The 19,036-nt window shown below is 41.0% G+C and overlaps 1 protein-coding gene across 2 annotated transcripts in view; it reads right to left on the minus strand.

Moving 5' to 3' along the window:
* Positions 1 to 10,644, minus strand: part of LOC118897255 (INTS3 and NABP interacting protein) — a 32,246-nt gene extending 21,602 nt beyond the window's left edge. Inside the window, exons 1-2 of one of the 2 annotated variants that reach the window (XM_036856292.1) lie at positions 10,465 to 10,644; positions 9,299 to 9,372 (exon numbers count right to left, since the gene is read on the minus strand). Coding sequence is in view for 1 of the 2 variants with exons in the window: in XM_036856290.1 (XP_036712185.1) it covers positions 9,299 to 9,323 (25 nt within the window). In the remaining variant the exon portion in view is untranslated. The remainder of the gene's footprint in view (positions 1 to 9,298; positions 9,373 to 10,464) is intronic. The other variant, XM_036856290.1, reaches the window with a different exon arrangement.
* Between the last annotated feature and the right edge of the window lie 8,392 nt (positions 10,645 to 19,036).

Raw genomic sequence — 19,036 nt, forward strand, 5'->3', positions numbered from 1 at the left:
AATGCAAATAAAAAGAAAAATAAACAAATGGGACCTAATGAAACTTAAAAGCTTTTGCACAGCAAAGGAAAACATAAACAAGACAAAAAACCCTCAGAATGGGAGAAAATATTTGCAAATGAAGCAACTGACAAAGGATTAATCTCCAAAATATACAAGCAGCTCATGCAGCTCAATATCAAAAAAACAAACAACCCAATCCAAAAATGGGCAGAAAACCTAAATAGACATTTCTCCAAAGCAGATATACAGATTGCCAACAGACACGTGAAAGGATGCTCAACATCACTGATCATTAGAGAAATGCAAATCAAAACTACAATGAGGTATCACCTCACACCAGTCAGAATGGCCATCATCAAAAAATCTACAAACAATAAATGCTGGAGAGGCTGTGGAGAAAAGGGAACCCTCTTGCACTGTTGGTGGGAATGTAAACTGATACAGCCACTATGGATAACAGTATGGAGGTTCCTTAAAAAACTAAAAATAGAACTACCATACAACCCAGCAATCCCACTACTGGGCATATACCCTGAGAAAACCATAATTCTAGAAGAGTCATGTACCACAATGTTCACTACAGCTCTATTTACAATAGCCAGGACACAGAAGCAACCTAAGTGTCCATGGCCAGATGAATGGATAAAGATGATGTGGCACATACACACAATGGAATATTACTCGGACATAAAAAGAAACGAAATTGAGTCATCTGTAGTGAGGTGGACGGACCTAGAGTCTGTCATACAGGGTGAAGTTAAGTCAGAAAGAAAAAAATACTGTATGCTAACACATATATATGGAATCTAAAAAAAGAAAAAAGGTTCTGAAGAACCTAGGGGCAGGATAGGGATAAAGACAAAGACGTAGAGAATTGACTTGAGGACATGGGGAGGGGGAAGCGTAAGCTGGGATGAAGTGAGCGAGTGGTACGAACATACATACACTACCAAATGTAAAATCGATAGCTAGTGGGAAGCAGCTGCATAGCACAGGGAGATCAGCTCAGTACTTTGTGTCCACCTAGAGGGGTAGGATAGGGAGGGTGGGAGGGTGGGAGATGCAAGAGGGAGAGGGATGATATATGTATACGTATAGCTGATTCACTTTGTTATACAACAGAAACTAACACACCATTGTAAAGCAATTATACTCCAATAAAGGTGTTAAAAAATAAAAAAATAAATACTACATGTTCACAAAAAAAAAAAAAAGAAAAGCCTAGATTGTCTGGAAGAGACTAAATACGGTCATTCAAGGTGATTTTTCTGAGAGCTCAGAAAGAACTGTACAGAAAGCTTCTATCACTATATCTGCTCATATATATATGTATATCTGTTTATATATATTTCATCATGAACAGAATATTGACACAAATATGAATGTTAAAGGTGCTTCTGGGGAAGTCTCAGATGGATATGAGGAATATGTTACTGGAAACTGGAGGAAAAGCAGTCCTTGTTACAAAGTGGCAGGGAACTTGACCAAATTGTGTTCTAGTGTTTTGTGGAAAGTAAAAGCTGTCAGTAATGAACTTGGATATTTAACTGAGGATATTTCTAAGCAAAATGTTGAAGGTGTGACGTGGTTTCTCCTTGCTGCTTATAGTAAAGTGTGAGAGGGAGACAACTGAAAAAGAAATTATTATGCAAAAAGGAACCAGAACTTGAAGACCGAAAATTCTCAGCTTATTCATATTGCAAAAAATGAGAAAGTGTGTTCAGGATAGAACACCAAAGACATGGCTGGACAGTCTTTACTAAAGAGATTATGGGTGTGTCACATGGATCCAATCAACCATCTCAGCAGAAGCACTGCCAGCTTGGACTGAAGAGAACAGAGGTGGGATGAAATGAAGGAAGGCTGTCGGACTTCTGGGATTCTACAAGCAGGAAGTTAGATGTTAGAGATGTCTGGATGCAAACATGCGTCATCCTTCGAGTACAGGGAGGAATGACTCTGAAGGTGGGTCAGGGGTCAGCAGGGCTGCTACTGCCACCATGGGTCCAGAGAGCACAGGCCCAGGCAGCAGGGCTGTTTCCTCATTGGTTCCAGAGGGTTTGGGGACAAAATTCAGGGAGAAGGCAGAGCCACCACCCTTGTTAGACAGAAAATTGAGCCAAAGAGGATTTCACTCTTGAGCCTTAAAATCTAATGGGAGTTTTCCACAGTATTTTCTTAAAATTAGCCATATATATATATATATATATATATGTACACACACACATATATATATATATATATAGTAAACATTTCTTGCTTCTCAGCTTTTTTTTAATTTATTTATTTTTATTTATTTATGGCTGTGTTGGGTCTTCGTTTCTGTGTGAGGGCTTTCTCTAGTTGCGGCAAGTGGGGGCCCCTCTTCATCGAGGTGTGCGGGCCTCTCACTATCGCGGCCTCTCTTGTTGCGGAGCACAGGCTCCAGACACAAAGGCTCAGTAGCTGTGGCTCACAGGCCCAGTTGCTCCGCGGCATGTGGGATCTTCCCAGACCAGGGGTCGAACCCGTGTCCCCTGCATTGGCAGGCAGATTCTCAACCACTGCGCCACCAGGGAAGCCCAGCCACATATATTAATGTCATACAAATAATGTCAGCACACAAATGTGTGCTGTAGAAATGTTGCAGACTGGAGAGTAAAAGATGTGAGTTCTAGTACTGATGTTGATATAATAAACTAAATCTTTGAATAAATTAAAAATCTAATGGAATTTGCCCTGCTAGGTTTTGGACTTGCTTAGGACCTGTCAAGCCTTCTTCTTTCCAATTTCTTCCTTTTGGAAGGGGAATGTCTATCCTATACCTGTCCCACTATTGTGTTTTGGAAGCAGATAACTTGTTTGGTTTCATAGGTTCACTATTGGAGAGGAATTTTGCCTCAGGATGAATCATACCTCTAGTCTCACTCATATCTGATTTAGATGCTATTTAGATGAAATTTTAGACTTAGAGTTGATGCTGGAATGGGTTAAGACTTTTGTGGCTGTTGGAATGGGGCAAATATATTTCACATGTGAGGACTTGAATTTTGGAGGCTGAGAGGGTGGAGTGTTATAGGTTAAATTGTATCCTTGCAAAACACGTAGGTTGAAGTCCTAAGCCCTAGTACCTCAGAATGTGACTGTATTTGGATACAGAGTTTTTAAAGAGGCAATTAAGGTTGAATGAGGTCATTGGGAGTGGGCCCTAAGCCAATATGACTCGTGTCCTTATAAGAAGAGGAGATCAGGACATGCACACACAGAGAAAAGAAAGACCATGTGAAGACACAGGGAGAAAAGACACAGGCCATCTACAAGCCAAGCAGAGAGGCTTCAGGAGAAATCAACTGTGCTGACAACTTGATCTCAGAATTGTGAGAAAATAAATTTCTGTTGTTTAACAACAACAACAAAAAAGAATTACTAATACATGCTACTACACAGATGAATCTCAAAAACATGCTAAGTGAAACCAGACACAAGAGACCATATACTGTAAGAGTCCATTTATATGAAAGGTGTCCAGAAGAGGCAAATTTATAGAGACAAAAAGTACATTAGCGGTTGCCCAGGCCTGTAAGAATGGGAAGTGACTGCAAACAGGCATGAGTTTTCTTTCTGGGTTAATGGAAATGTTATAAAATTAGATATTGGTGAAAGTTACACACTTTACAAAGGTACTAAAGACTCCTGAAGTGTAATCTTAATACAGGTGAATCTTATAGCATGTAAATTATATCTCAATAAAGTTGTTTAAAAAATTTTTTTAAATAAAAAATAAAGACTCATGTGATTAAAATGGGCCCACCTGGATAATCCAGGATAATCTTCCCATCTCAAGGTCCTTAACCTTAATCACGCGAGCAAAATTCCTTTTGCTATGTAAGGTAACAAAGTCACAGATTCTGGGGATTATGACGTCGGCATTTTTTGGAGGGATGTGGGGAGAATACTATTCTGCCTACCAAACTCCTTAATGATATATAAAATGTATTCAGTGGTTAAAACTCAAACTTATTCAGGGGAGACTGCCTGATGTCTAAGTCTTAGCAGAATAAAAAATACAACAACATTATTAACATGAAGTAATTAGTACCAGTAACTGGTCTTCTAGCTATCTAGTTAATGGCAAACACTTCCTGTAAACTTGCAGGATTAAAAAATTATTCAACTCTTAGCCACCTTTGGAATTTACTGAAAATACAGATCAAGGAAAGGAATAAGCCCTAATGTCTGCTCAGGTGATCTCCCTGTGTTCAAGTTCTCTCTCACTCAGACCCCAAGGACTTACCCCTTTTAAGCTACCGCCACTTTTTCTATCCACTGAGGTTTCTTGTCTTCAGCACTAGCTAAATAAGATGATGAAATCTCTTCTGCTTGAATCACCCTTTCCTTCTCACTCATTTTTCTTTTCCTCTTACAGATAAACTCACAGGCCTATTTCCCTGTAAGGATTTTCTGCTCAATAACAGATGGAGAAGAGATACAAAAATTAAGATGAGGTCTTTTGCCCCTAGTCTAGAGCTCCCAATTGTTTTTTAGATACTATAATTAGAATGTTGTAACCCTCCAGCTAAAGTGCAGTATGGGAAAACAATGAACAGGGGACTTGGACACAGATTCAATTTGGGTTCTCATCTCAGTATTACCAGTTACTATTTAATATTGGGAAAATTACCTCACTATGCAGGACTGATGGACATAACGGTGACAACTTTGAAGGGTGGTTATATGAAATATAGAAAATAAAATACCTAGCACACTGCCTGCCACGTGGTAGTTGCTTAATAAATACTAGCTATTACTGTTATTATTACCTAGTGTTCTCTATCATTTAGATTGTCAACCTCACTAGATTCTTGTCAGCCCCATTCTGACAATTCTCTGTCAGTAAACTGTTTTTCATTACACAGGGTACAATTGATTAGCACAGCTTTCTAGGTTACACTCACATGACAGGCCTCCCAGGCCAGTCTGAATGGACCTGGGGATCACAAGCTCTCTTCTACTATACAAACAATCTCATGCTAGTTTACGTCATATTCTGCCTCAACTCAGTTTCATTCCTATTTGAACCTGGGCCTACAGATCAATCCTAGCATCAGAAAATTACTGTACACTCTTCACCTTGGCAATGAAAAATGAGGCAAAAAGAAATCTAGCTTTAAAAAACGAACTCCAAATTGTGTCTTTGTGTCCACTTTCATCTTTAAAAATGTACAGATGCAAGAATTTTGAGATGATTTTTATGCATCACTAGGGTAAATTCTTAATTGAGAGGTAGCATACCTTAGTACAAGCCTGAAGGGTAAATCTGCTTTCCTTCTGGACCATAGGTGGTTTAGGTGAAACTTGTACTTGGGTCTGAGGTCAAGCAAGACACCTCCCAGGAGCTATGTTCCATTCTTACACAGAGCCCTAAAATCACAGCTAAGAGCATCCAAACTGGCCCCAAATCAATAGTTCCCACCACTTGATCTGCAGGGCTTATAGTTATTACTCTAAGCATTTTGAGATAACTATAAAAGAATCAAAAGAATTCACATTCTTTTTTTTTTTTTGAGGGCAATCGCTGTTTTTTTTAAATTATTTATTTATTTATGGCTGCATTTGGTCTTCGTTGCTGCGCGCAGGCTTTCTCTAGTTGCATCAAGCGGGGGGTTCTCTTGTTGCGAAGCACAGGCTCTAGGTGCGTGGGCTTCAGTAGTTGTGGCACATGGGCTCAGTAGTTGTGGCTCGCAGGCTCTAGAGCTCAGGCTCAGTAGTTGTGGTGCACGGGCTTAGTTGCTCTGCAGCATGTGGGATCTTCCCCGACCAGGGATCAAACCCATGTCCCCTGCACTGGCGGGCGGATTCTTAACCACTGCGCCACCAGGGAAGTCCCAAGAATTCACATTCTTTACTCAGTTTTTCACCAGGTTTCTCTGTGTATCTGAAATCAGGTTAGACCAATCTCCCAACTGCCAGCACATAATCACAGGATCTTGATATTTACCAATGACGAGAGCCTCTTTACATAGGAATGGTACCTTGGCCAAATTCCAGTTTAACAATCTGCCTCTACATATTAAGTTCTCAAAATCTTACTTCTTATCAATCAAATAATTATTATGAACCTACTGAATGTTCCACACTGTGATGGATGCTAAGAGTATGAGACTTCAGTAACTGTCTGCCAAGAGCTTGTGAAATTTAGCAGTTCAGATTACTACTACAGTATGATAGACTGCTAGATCTGAAAGAGGGCCTGTCCCCTATGCCAGAGACATTAATAAATTACAACACACAGATGAAGATTTCTTAAAAGTCATTGTTCTTTCAGTTATCATTATAAGATAATTATGGAACTTGGTATTCAATATCCACAATAAGTAGTTCCAATACACATAAACAGTACAGAAATAATATAGAGAGTAAAATACAATAGATCCAAATAAATAAGAATTTTAAATTTTCACTGAGAGTCTAGGAGTCTACAGAACATATGGACTCCCTCTGCTGGTGCCTAATAGCAACAGCTCCATGACACCAACAATATCACTAACAAAAGAGCAACAAAAGCCAAAGGACTAATCTAAATTCGCTTCTATGTTTTTTTGTTTGTTTGTTTCATAAATTTATTTATTTATTTTTGGCTGCGTTGGGTCTTCCTTGCTGTGCGTGGGCTTTCTTTCCAGTTGCAGCGAGCGGGGGATACTCTTCGTTGCGGTGCACAGGCCTCTCATGAAGGTGGCTTCTCTTGTTACGGAGCAGGGGCTCTAGGTGCGCGGGCTTCAGTAGTTGTGGCATATGGGCTTAGTTGCTCTGCGGCATGTGGGATCTTCCCAGACCAGGGCTCGAACCCATATCCCCTGCACTGGCAGGCAGATTCTTAACCACTGCGCCACCAGGAAAGCCCTCGCTTCTATTTAGATTAAGGGATGTTTCATAGTGGATTTGACTATGGGTCAATCAAAGGTGACAGTAAAAATGATTGTGCTTTATTGCAACTGCTTAAAAAAAAAAAAAGAGTAACTAGCAAATTGTAAATCTTGCATATTTGTGCTATTAAAACAGACGGATAAAAATATTTAATTTGTTTTCATTTGGACTGCATTGTGTGATTTTTAGCAGCATATTTTCTCTCCAAAATAGATTTCTCTTAGTTTCATTTCAGTTCAAATTAAATTATTTTAAATCTGAATCCTTATAACTTGGTGAAAAGAGGAGGTCAAAGACCTTAGGGGAATACTGACCTGTGATTAGTCCATAGAGCACACAAATCACACTTGGTTATTTGAGAGAACAGAATTGTATTAGCTGGTTACAGCCAGTAAAGCTATCACCAGAGCTAGCTTTTTACAATACCACACTTCTATAAAACTCATGTAATCTTTAGTCTGTCCTAAATGCAACTAATATACTAAAACAGATTCAGTGGGCTTCCAACTTCCAGTACTAGCAAAATAGTTTGGTTAGAGTAATCCTGCCACAAATATAATAATAAATTCTGGAAAAAATACTAAACATTCATTATTTGAAGGCACTAGAGACTGACCAAAATCAGGCAGAAACTGCAACTGGTGAGATTTGGGAGTTGGTGGCCTTTTGCACTCCTCAATCCACGAACAGCTTGCACAGCCTCACCTTACTGGCTTGAGGTATCAGAGGACAGAGTTCAGGACTGGCAGAGTAACCAGAAAATTAGGGGAGAGACTTGAGAGGGAAAGGCAGAAGGAGTAAAGCCTAAAACATGCCTATAAAATCCATCCAAAGTTTTCGCTTTCTGCTAAACTACACATACATGGGAGAGACAAATAAAGCACTAAAGCAGCAACTGGAAGCTGAAAAGAATGAGCAGAGATTTCAGCTGCTGCCCAGCATAAGGGAGACAAGAGTTTGGAGTATGAGTTGAGCCAAGCCATCTGCTAGAATAAAAATCACATTTCAGAGGAATATAACAGAATTCAGAGTCTCTACAATGTATTAGTCATAATATCCAGTATTCAATAACAAATCACTAAGTATAGTAAGAAAAAGGAAAATGTGACCCATTCTCAAAAAAAATGCAGTCAACAGAAACCAACTCAAAAGATGATCTGGATGATGCAATTAGCAGTGACACAGGACCGGTATCTAGACTCTTAAAAAAAAATTGATAATAAAAATAACCCAAATTTTAAAAAAATGAGCAAAAGCCTTGAACAAACACTTCACAAAGGAAGTGAAAACAAACACTTCACAAAGGAAGATTTGCAATGGCCAATAAGCACATAAAAAAGTGCTTTTGCCAACATTTGTCATCAGGGAAATCCAAGTTAATACTACAATGAGATGTCACTTCACACCCTCTAAAATGGCTAAAACTGAAAAGACCAACAATGCTATATATGGAGCAACCAGAATTCTCACACTTTACTAGAGGGAATGTAAAGTACATCCACTTTGGGAAAAGGTTTGGCAGTTTTCCATGAAGTAAACTATACACTCAGCAGCTCCATTGCTAGATATTCATCCAAATATCTGCAAAAAGACTTACAAACGAATATTCAAAGCAGCTTTATTCACAATGGCCAAAACTGATACAACCCCAAAGTCTCCAAAAAGGAATGAATAAATAAATTGTGGTAAATTCATACAGTGGAATACTAGTCTGCAATAAAAAAGAATGAACTATTGATACATGGCATAACATGGATGACTCTCACAGACAGTACAGTGAGTGTAAGCAACTGGACACAAACACGTTTATATGACGTTTAAAATAAAACAAGACTAAGATTAATCAAAAAATATGATGCATCAAATAAGGAGTTTAGACTTGATATGGAGAGGAAACAGAAGCTTGCTCCAAGTTCTTAAGCAGGAGACAACTTACAAAGTGGAATTTAATGCCTTCTAGAGATTAAATTTTACTTTTGAAAACTTATTTTTAAATAAAAACTCCTTATTTGGGATGTATCTAACTTGAGTTGCTTTAGAGAGCTCTTAACACAAGTGAAACGTGTATGAAAAGTTTTTTGAGCAAACGAAAATAAAGGAGTGGATATTGCCTAGTGACAATATAACTTCTTTAAAAGTGGTTCTAATCTCAAGTAAAAGAGCATGAGAACACAAATGTCCGAAGAGGACTTAAGGTTTACAATGTGAATAATATTAACATATAGGATTAACAGCTATTAAGGATGTTACATATCTGATGAAACGTTGGACTTGCTTCAAATATGGGGTTTTACTTGGCTATTCATTTTTAATTCTGGCTCTAGTAACGGCCCTATGCTAAATTTTCTATCAAAATACTTTACTATATGAGGAAAAAGTTCCTAGCATTTACCTTGTCCTGAAGGGTTTGCTGCCATCTTCCTATTTTCTGTTTCAACTATGTTCCGTGGCAAGTGGTCCAATCACCTGTAAAAAATAATGTGCAGACACATATCTTCATCTCTTCAGAAACATATGTCTGAAGGGCACACAGACTTAAATCAAACGCCTCAAGTTATTTAATTAGAGCGTGAAGGTTAAATGTTTATTCTTGCAGATGTTGATACCAACATTCACCATTACTGTCTTTAATTACTTCATTAGGTTGTGTTTACCAAATACTACCAAATGTATCAACTAACTGATAGCATCAACACAATCACAGGGCTAGGAAAAAAAATCACTCATCTGTAGTGCCTCTCGATTCATTTAAAAAACGTACCCAGCAACTACTGTGTATACTGAAAGCTAGAAAGGAAAGAGAGCCGAATATTTATCGCGTACATACTCTGCACCATACAAGATTTGTAAGATGATTGAAATTAATTATTTTATTTATCACCACTTCATAGATAGGGAGATCGTGTCCAAGGTCACAAAGCCAGTGCGAAAACTTTGGACTGTTAGCTTCCAAACTTCGTGCTTTTGTACTAGGCCCTGGGGAGATCCCAAATGAGCAAGACCCTACTCCCGCCCTCAAGAAACATATAATCCGGTGGAAAAAGAGAGTCTCATTCAAGCAACCGTACTAAAAAAGTTTAACAAACGCGCTCTTTACAAGGCGTAAACAGTGCTCCGGAAGCAGAGATGAACTGATTCTACCGGCGTGACGAGGGATGCCTTCTGGGGTAAGCGGGAAAGTACAAGAGCTAGCAAACAGATGTCGGTTTGGAACGAAATAATGTTAGGTGTCTCCTGCAGCTGAAGCACAGAGCGAGCGAAGCCGGCTTAGGACGGGAGGGACAAGAGGGCCATCTTGTGACGGAGAACGTAAATCAGGGATGTGACAGGGCTGGATCTGCGTCTCAGAAAGGTCCCGCGGGGGGTGGGGGGGGCGGTGCGTGGAGGGCAGGAAGGGGTGGGGGCTGCGGCTGATACCAAGGAGAGGAGGGGGAGTGAGAAATGCTGGGAGGCAAGGCTGACGGGGAAGCCACTGCCCTGTAGCAAGGGACGGCGGCAGCAGGTCAGCGCCGGGGCCACACACCTTCATCCCCGGCGCCGCCAGGCGGTCCTACTTACCGCGAGGCTAGAAAGCCCGGGACCGCCTCGCCTTCTGGTCGCGTTCTCCAAGGGGGCGCGACCACTTAAAGACCTGCAAACCGAGTTCAAGGCGGTGTTCTACCACCTTCCCACCCCCGCTGCGCTTCCGCCTCCTGATGACTTACACCCGAGGGACAGGAAGTCCCGCCTCCTAACGGCTGCTCCTCACGGCGATTCGTACTTTAACTGCTACCTCATGCATACGCCACTTCCCTTCCAAAGAGTGGCAGCCAGAGAGGCTCCTGGAACCCGCAGGCCGCACCATCGGGGGCGGAGCCCGAACGGGGCGGGGCAGAGACCGGCTGGGTCCCTAGCACCGCAATTGGCTCTTTCGTCCAGGCCGCTGCGTGGTGACGTATCCTGCCGGCTCGGCTAGGTAGAGGGGGGACGGAGACCGGCTGTGTCCCTAGCCCTTCAAGTGGCGCTTTCGTCCAGGCAGCTACAGGGGAAAAGCCACCAGCTCAGCCGGTCCTGCGACGGTGTGAATGCACTTCGGTTGGGACTGAGGCAGAGCTGCGGTTGGGACCCGGAGAATGAGCTTTATCAACCATCTCGGCTTGCGCGTCTTACGTACCCAAATCCCAGTGATACTTTTCTTTTATAGTTTAAATAATTATACACTAAACTTGTAGACATTTTTACTACTGTGCAAGAATCTGTATTTAAGGAATGGATATGCCACATCTCAGAACACTGTCTCTCCTAGTGGGATCGCCCGAAGGCCTGATTCCAGCACAGTAGAGCTACGTATCTACGTTGAACAGTAACCTTGTATTGATGTATGTCACCTGTCCTGTGGTCGTTACCCATCTTAACGTCCTTCTTAATAATCGATGTTTGCTCAGTAATAAACGTTTATGATGCACAATTTTGTTGAGCATGGATCCATGACTGAAATAATAACACTACCGAGCATTTATTAAATGCCTTGTACGTACGAGGTGCTGCTTCCTGTGCATCAGCTCTGGTCCTGTCATTCCCTGAGTTATATATGATTCGTATTTATTTATATACTTATATGTGATTTATTTATATATTTATTTATGATTTATATATCAGACTCAGAAATGTTCAGTTACTTTATGTCTTTAGTTGAATTTCAGCGACTAAAGGCCTGTCAGATGCAAAGGTAAAGGTTCTTAAATCTCACACATTGTCTCTGCTCTGGAGGAAGGAATTCCTCTGAGACCAGCTCAGGGAGCTCAGTAGTCTGCTGACTACTTTTTTAAAAAATATTTATTTATTTATTTATTGGCTGTGTTGGGTCTTCGTTTCTGTACGAGGGCTTTCTCTAGTTGCGGCAAGTGGGGGCCACTCTTCATCGAGGTGCGCGGGCCTCTCACTATCGCGGCCTCTCTTGTTGCGGAGCACAGGCTCCAGACACAAAGGCTCAGTAATTTTGGCTCACGGGCCTAGTTGCTCCGCGGCATGTGGGATCTTCCCAGACCAGGGCTCGAACCCGTGTCCCCTGCATTAGCAGGCAGATTCTCAACCACTGCGCCACCAGGGAAGCCCTGACTACTTTAATCTAGATATAAAGTGAGCATTTTGGTAGTTGGCCAGGACAACTTTTCAGTTAAGAGACCTTTCTGAGTTCCGGCCGGACGAAAATGATGACTTGGATATATATGGCTGACAGAACCTTAGGAGAATTTTTTGGTTTTAGGTTGCCTGACGAGACAATACAGAAACTAGGGCATAAGAAAACTCCAGTCTAAGTCCCAAATGGACATCCTGAACAAGCTTATTTAAGCTGAAAAGAAGAGTTCTACCCCAGAGCAACATTTTGTAATTTCCCAGTAAATTCAGCCTCCCAGGATTCGCAGGAGAAAGGTAAATTTAACTTGCTGCTGATTGTTTTGCCCTTTATTTGGTGAGTGTGAGCTCTTGAACTCCCCTCTCTTCTCCTTGAGAGATTTTGGGACTTCAGTGTCACAAGAATTTTAACATATTAGTTAATAGTGGGTCAAGTTACTTGGGTTCAAATCCCAGCTCTGACAGTTAATCATTTGATGCTTCAGTTCTATCATCTATAAAAAGGAAATAAAAATAAATGAGTGACCATTTCCTATCCATTAGATGGCTACTATCGAAAAAAAAAAATAACCCAGAAAATAAAATAATGAGTGTTGGCAGAGAAATTGGAACCTTTGTGCATGTAAAATGATACAGCCACTAGTGGAAAACAGTATAATGGTTACTCAAAAAATTAAGGTTTTTTTGGGTTTATACACAAAAGAACTGAAAGCAGGGCCTCAAAGAGGTATGTAAACGTCCGTGTTCATAGCAGAACTATTCACAATAGCTAAGAGGTGGAAGCGACACAAATATCCTTGAACAGATGAATGAATAAGCAAAACGTAGCATATACATACAATGAAATATTATTCACCTTTTAAAAAGAAGGAAATTCTGATATATGCTACGGTGTGCAAGAACCTTGAGGATATGATGCTAAGTGAAATAAGCCAGTCACAAAAGGACAAATACTGTGTGATTTCACTTATATGAAGTACTTAGAGTAGCCACAATCATAGAGACAGAAATAGAAGGGTGGTTGCCAGGGGCTGGGGGGAAGGGGACAATGAAGAGTTGTTATTTAATGGGAACAGTGTTTCAGTTTTATAAAATGAAAAGAGTTCTGGAGATGAATGGTGGTGATGGGGGTAATTATGAAAGATCTGTGTTTTACTGGATATCTTGGTACTTGATCAGTAAGTCAGCTGATAAGTAGGTAGAGCCTACATATCTACTAGAGGAAAGTCCAAGACAAAAGGGATGCATGTGACAATCCTGTGGCACTGTTAACTGATAAGGAAATGTCAGGTAGCAGTCTGTGAAGTGCTTCCTCCTGAAGCCATTATGATTATTACAGACCTTCAGTATCAAGGTAGAGAGCTGAGAATAGTCCTCAGATTCCAGTTGGAGCCACCCTAACCCTCTTGTGCTATTTTATGATTAAATATTTATGGGAAATGCATTAAGCCAGACAGCCTTTAAAATCAACTGTGTAGGAACTTGAGACAATTACTGTATGACTTACCTATTGCTTGTAACAAATTGTCCCCAAACTTGGCAGTTTAAAACAACAAACATTTATTCTCTTACAGTTTCTGAGGAGCTGGAATCATGGCAGCATAGAGGGGTAGTTCTGGCCGAGGATCTTTTTTAAGGTTGCAGTCAAGATGCTAGCAGGGGATATAGTCATTCTGAAGCTCAACTACATGGAAGGATTTACTTGCAAGCTTACTCATGTGGCTGAGGGTACGAGGCTTCCATTCCTTACCATGCAGGCCTTCCCATAGGGTTGCTCATGACATGGCAACTCACAGCCAGAGCAAGTGATGTGAGAGTGATCAAGTCAGAAGCAACAGTATCTTTTATAACCTGATCTTGGAAGTGACGTACCAGTGTTTCTGCCATATACTGCATGTCACACAGACCAACCTTGGTACACTGTGGAAGGGAACTATTACAAGGCTGTGACTACTAGGAGGTGGGATCTTTGGGGACCGTTTTATCCATTCAGGCTGCTCCAGCAGAATACAATAAACTTGATGGCTTATAAACAACAGCAATTTATTTCTCACAGTTCTGGAGGCTGGGAAGTCCAAGATCAAGGTGCCAGCTTGGTTGGGCTCTGGTGAAGGCCCACTTCCTCATTCATGGATGGCTGTCTTTTTGCAGCAACCTCACATGGCTGCAGGGGTGAGGGATCTGAGTCTCATTTACAAGGGCATTAATCCCATTTATGAGGACTCCCACCTACATGACCTAATCACCTCACAAATGCCCCACCTCCAAAGGCCATCACATTGGGGATTAGGATTGAGGTAGGTGTGGGAGGGATACAAACATTCAGTCCAAAGCAGGGACCATCCTAGAAGCTGGCTACCACAACTATTGCTCAAACAAAATGTATTCTTACTTCAGATCCTATAATAGAAAATGAAGTGAACTTAGTCTAGGAGACTTTTAGCTACAAAAAGGGGCAGAATTGCCCACTGGCTAAGAGAGCAGCCTCTAGAACCAGACTCTCTGGGTTCAGATTCTTGCTTTGCCACTTACTGGGTGAACACTTAGACAAATTATTTCTCTGTTCCTCAATTTCCTCATCTGTGGAAAAGGGTAATAAAAGCATCCTCTACCATGATATGTCTGGTTGGACACAAGAGCATTTTCCACCTTATAGAAATACAAGGGAAGCTACCCTTGAAGGAGAAGTGGGTTTCAATTAAGTCAGAAGATAGGTGATTCGATGGTTTGGTTAAGGAGAATTTGCTTACCATGGAATGAAACCTCTAGAAACCTTAGGGGAATCTTTCATTGAATCTGTGCTGTATGCTAGGACTCTGCATGTATTATCTCAAGACCAGCCTTTGAGAAGGATACAATGATCATCTATCAATTTTAAAGATGTGGATACATTGAAACTTGTCCAAGATGCTACCACTTTTTGATTACAATAGTGAACTAAACCACTACGTGCAGTTGTCCCTTGCGTTTATAACCATGGCCAAGGATAAGAATGTGAGGGAGGGGTTCCCTGGTGCAGATTGAGTCCCACTCCCTATGTGGAGTCAGGTCTAGACCATGGTTTGCAAGCCAAGTCTGTGTGGCACAGATACCAAGGCATTAGGCCACTCTGCTTCTTCACTCATGGGGGAAGGAAAAGAGGTGTCTTCTCAGGTGGGGCAAGGAGAGGAGGTCCGCAAGAAGGGGTGAGGGTTAGATTAGAAATGTTTTGTTTAACAGATTGATTGACTTTTAAAAAGTTACTTTTATTTTGCCACTGGCTTGTCCCTTTAATTAAATAGATTGAACCCTACTGTTTTTGGTGGGCTATGAAGAGGACTGACTACACTGCATTAAACCCCTCAGGGGGCCTGGCAGCCTAAGTGCCATGTAATGCTTCATGTCAGCTCCTTCTCATTTGGTCACCTCTAAGGGGCCAACTTCCTACTACATGCCAGTATCCTCAAAGTACCAAGAAGAGTGCTAAGCAGGTACACCTGCTGATTGATTTTTAAACCTAATGAAAGCTGAAATGTGCCCTTTTATTCATTTATTCAATAGATATTTAATGGAAGTACAAACTGAATGATTTGTCCTTGTCTATAGGATGCTTTTAAGTGTGCAGGCCAGAATCTCACTTTTGTTTTTTCACTGCTTTAAAAGCTGATCTAATCCTTTAGTCAAATAATGCTTTGTGGGCTCTCACTGTGTGCCGCTAATATGCTCTTCAGCAGTACTATTCCATTAAAGTTCAAGGTGTTTGTTCTTCTTAAACTACTGCACTAACACTGTTAACTACTCCCCAGGTTCAGTGCCATCTATAAATTTAACGTATTTGTTGAAAGACTCTTATTTGAGATCATTAATGATAAAATGCCAGCCCTATGCTTCTCCAAATCCCCTAGCATTCTTCCAGTTCCTGTAAAATTAATTAGTACCTTTAATTTACTACCCTTGGGCCAATTTTATTCAACTCTGACTTTAGGAAAGGATTGCATTCCTATTGTAACTGGAGACAAAGGCATTTGTGGTCAGGACCTAATCCTGAACCCTGGAACCTGTAAATGTTACCTTATATGGGAAAAGGGTCTTTGCAGATGTGATTAAGGATCTTGAGGTGGGGAGATTATCCTGGATTATCCAGGTGAGGCCTGGATAATCACAAATGTCCTTATAAGAGAGAGGAAGAGGGAGGTTTGACGTAGGCAGAAGAGAAGATGGTGTGATCAGAGGCAGAGACTGGAGTGATGCAGCCACAAACCAAGGAATGCTGGCAGCTCCCAGGAGCTGGAAGAAGCAAGAACATTCTCGCCTCCTTAATTTCAGCACAAACTGATTTTGGACTTCTGGTCTCCAAAACTGTGAGAGGATAAATTTCTGTTGTTTAAAGGTACCAAGTCTGTGGTCATTTGTTACAGCTGCCACAGGAAACTAATATTGAATACATTACTTTTCACAGCTCACTCAGAGCACGTGTGAGAGTACTTGAGAAACAAATGCTGGAAAGACTTTTGTCTGGGTTGCATTTTAATGAAATGTTTCAGGCTTACAAAAATCTATAACTAATAATATAATAGATAATGTGGAACTTACTACCTGGCCTAAAAAACAAAACATTTCAAGTACATTTGAGTTCTCCCAGGCACCCTTCCCCCACCGTGCTCCTCTCGCTCCACCTCTGGGGTAAGCCACTTTCCTGAATTTAGTTGTCATTGCTCCAGTACATATCTTTAAACTTTTGCTACATTGTATCCCTAAGATATATTAAATTGTTTTAAAATTTTATAAAAATGTTGATATTCTATCTATCTATCTGATATATATATTCTTTTGCAGTTTGCTTTTTTGTTAACTATCTGAGCTGTTTCCTTGAGTGCTTTCTACATGTAAAGTACCATATTGGGCAATGTGGATGATACTAGACAAATCAGACAGGAAGATTTTGCACCAACATTATCCTGTTAAAAGAGCTACAAATGTAATCTCTTACAGTATTTTCCCATTGTTTTAAAGGAAGGTTCCTGCTCAGTAATGTCAACCCAAAAAACGCAGAAGGCTGCAAATAAGAAAAGAATGTATTTGGGGTCTTAAGAATTGCAATTCTGGAGACACAGATTTGGGTAAAACCAAGAGTGTTCTGGGGAAGAGAAAGTGTCAGGGGCTTATAAAGGCAAAAGCCATGAGGCTCTACTCTGATAGAAGAAAGGAAATATTTGTCCTTAAGGGATGGCTGTCACAAGTTACTTTAGGGTAAGGGTGTGGTAAATATCTTGAGTTTCTGAACATTGGGCAGATGTTCTGGATGTCTGTGTTAAGACAATAAGTGGTCAAAAGGTCAGATTCCTTCTGGGCTGAGATGTGCATAAATCACATTTCCTCAGGGGCCTTCCAGCTACATTTTATTTATTTATTTATTTATTTATTTATTTTTAGGCTGAACCACGTGACTTGCGGGATTTTAGTTCCCCGACCAGGGATCAAACTTGGGCCCCCCGGTAGTGGAAGTGTGGAGTCCTAACCACTGGACAGCCAAGGAATTCCCCTGGCAGTATTTTAGAGAAGTCTCTTAGCAATACTGACTCCATTTTGATTTTTCTTTCACAGTATCTACCATCTACTACCTAAATATGTGACTATAGCTTTGAATTAATAACATGCCTGTCTCTCTTGCTACACTGTGGTTTATTTTAAGCATATGATTCTCCCAGGGCATTTTAAAAACATTGTTTTATTATTTTGAGAAATCTTTTAATTGGCAACAATAGGAATGATCGTTTTCTATATTTTACTCCTAACACCTGTAAATCAACACAAGTCCTACTTACCTTTACAAGATTTTCAAGTTAAATATGATATTTCTCAAAATTAAGAATTATTTACAACTTAATCACGCAAGAAAACACAAAACTAATACATTCAAATCAATGTTAAATTTTATGTGACCCTGATGTTTTGGCAAACTTGGTCACTATTCACAGTGTGAAGAGGATGCCCTTAGCCACAGCATGCATTTCTTTCATTTTGCTTGCCTCTCCCACCAGTTTTCTCTACTCAAGATTGTAAACTTTCATCTGCATGGTGCTGTGTGAAGTCATTTGGCTTTCAGTCGGCCCAGTACTACCCTTAGGCTCAAGCAAAAGGGGCTGCTTCCCCCACATATTAGAGGGTCTTGCACAAAACACACATGTACACATACACACACACACACTTGTTAAGGAACAGATGAGAACCTCTGTCACTTGGCACTGGCCCAGCATAACCTAGAACCTTGAATATCTGCTCCTAACACTACTCAGGCCCGATGGAAACACTTCATATCTCTTGCCCTCTGCTCTTAAAGCAAAAGGCAGCTGGGTTGGAATGCTGTAAAAGTTTTTGGGTTATGCACCCATTGAGGTCTGGGTTGGGTAGAAACCCAGTCTTCCTCCTGTGTGTCTCCTTTGCACTACTATCACACTCACAACCCTCTGACACCAGAGTTGGGGGATGGTTCCACACAATTCTGAGGCACCAGCTGAGCGTCCTACAGTCTAACTCAATTCTGACACCATCCACCTGGAGACAGCGTTAAATCCTACAGGGTGAGGGCTCGGGCCCCTGAGACTGCCCACCCCCACTTCACATGTCAACCGCAGGCTGTAGATCCTCAGGTTACCCACAACTTGGCGACAAATTGGAAGTTCCCATGACCTCCTTTCCACTTGGATTCGATTATATGCTAGAACGACTCACGGAACTCAGGGAAACACTTATGTCTAGCAGTTCATTAAAGGATATGATAAAGGATACAGATGAACAGCCAGATGAAGACACACATGTGGCGAGATCTGAGAGGGCCCCAAGTGCAGGAGCTTCTGTCACTGTGGAGTTGGGGTGTGTCACCGTCCTGGTATGTGGAGGTTCACCAACCTGGAAGTTCTCCAAACCCCATACTTGGGGATTTTTGTGAGACTTCATCATGTAGGCAGGATGGATCATGAACTCCATTTCTTCTCCCCTCTCTGGAGACTGGGGAATGGGGCTGAAAATTCCAAGC

This window comes from Balaenoptera musculus, chromosome 6, assembly GCF_009873245.2.
Source record: "Balaenoptera musculus isolate JJ_BM4_2016_0621 chromosome 6, mBalMus1.pri.v3, whole genome shotgun sequence".
Lineage (NCBI taxonomy): Eukaryota > Metazoa > Chordata > Mammalia > Artiodactyla > Balaenopteridae > Balaenoptera > Balaenoptera musculus.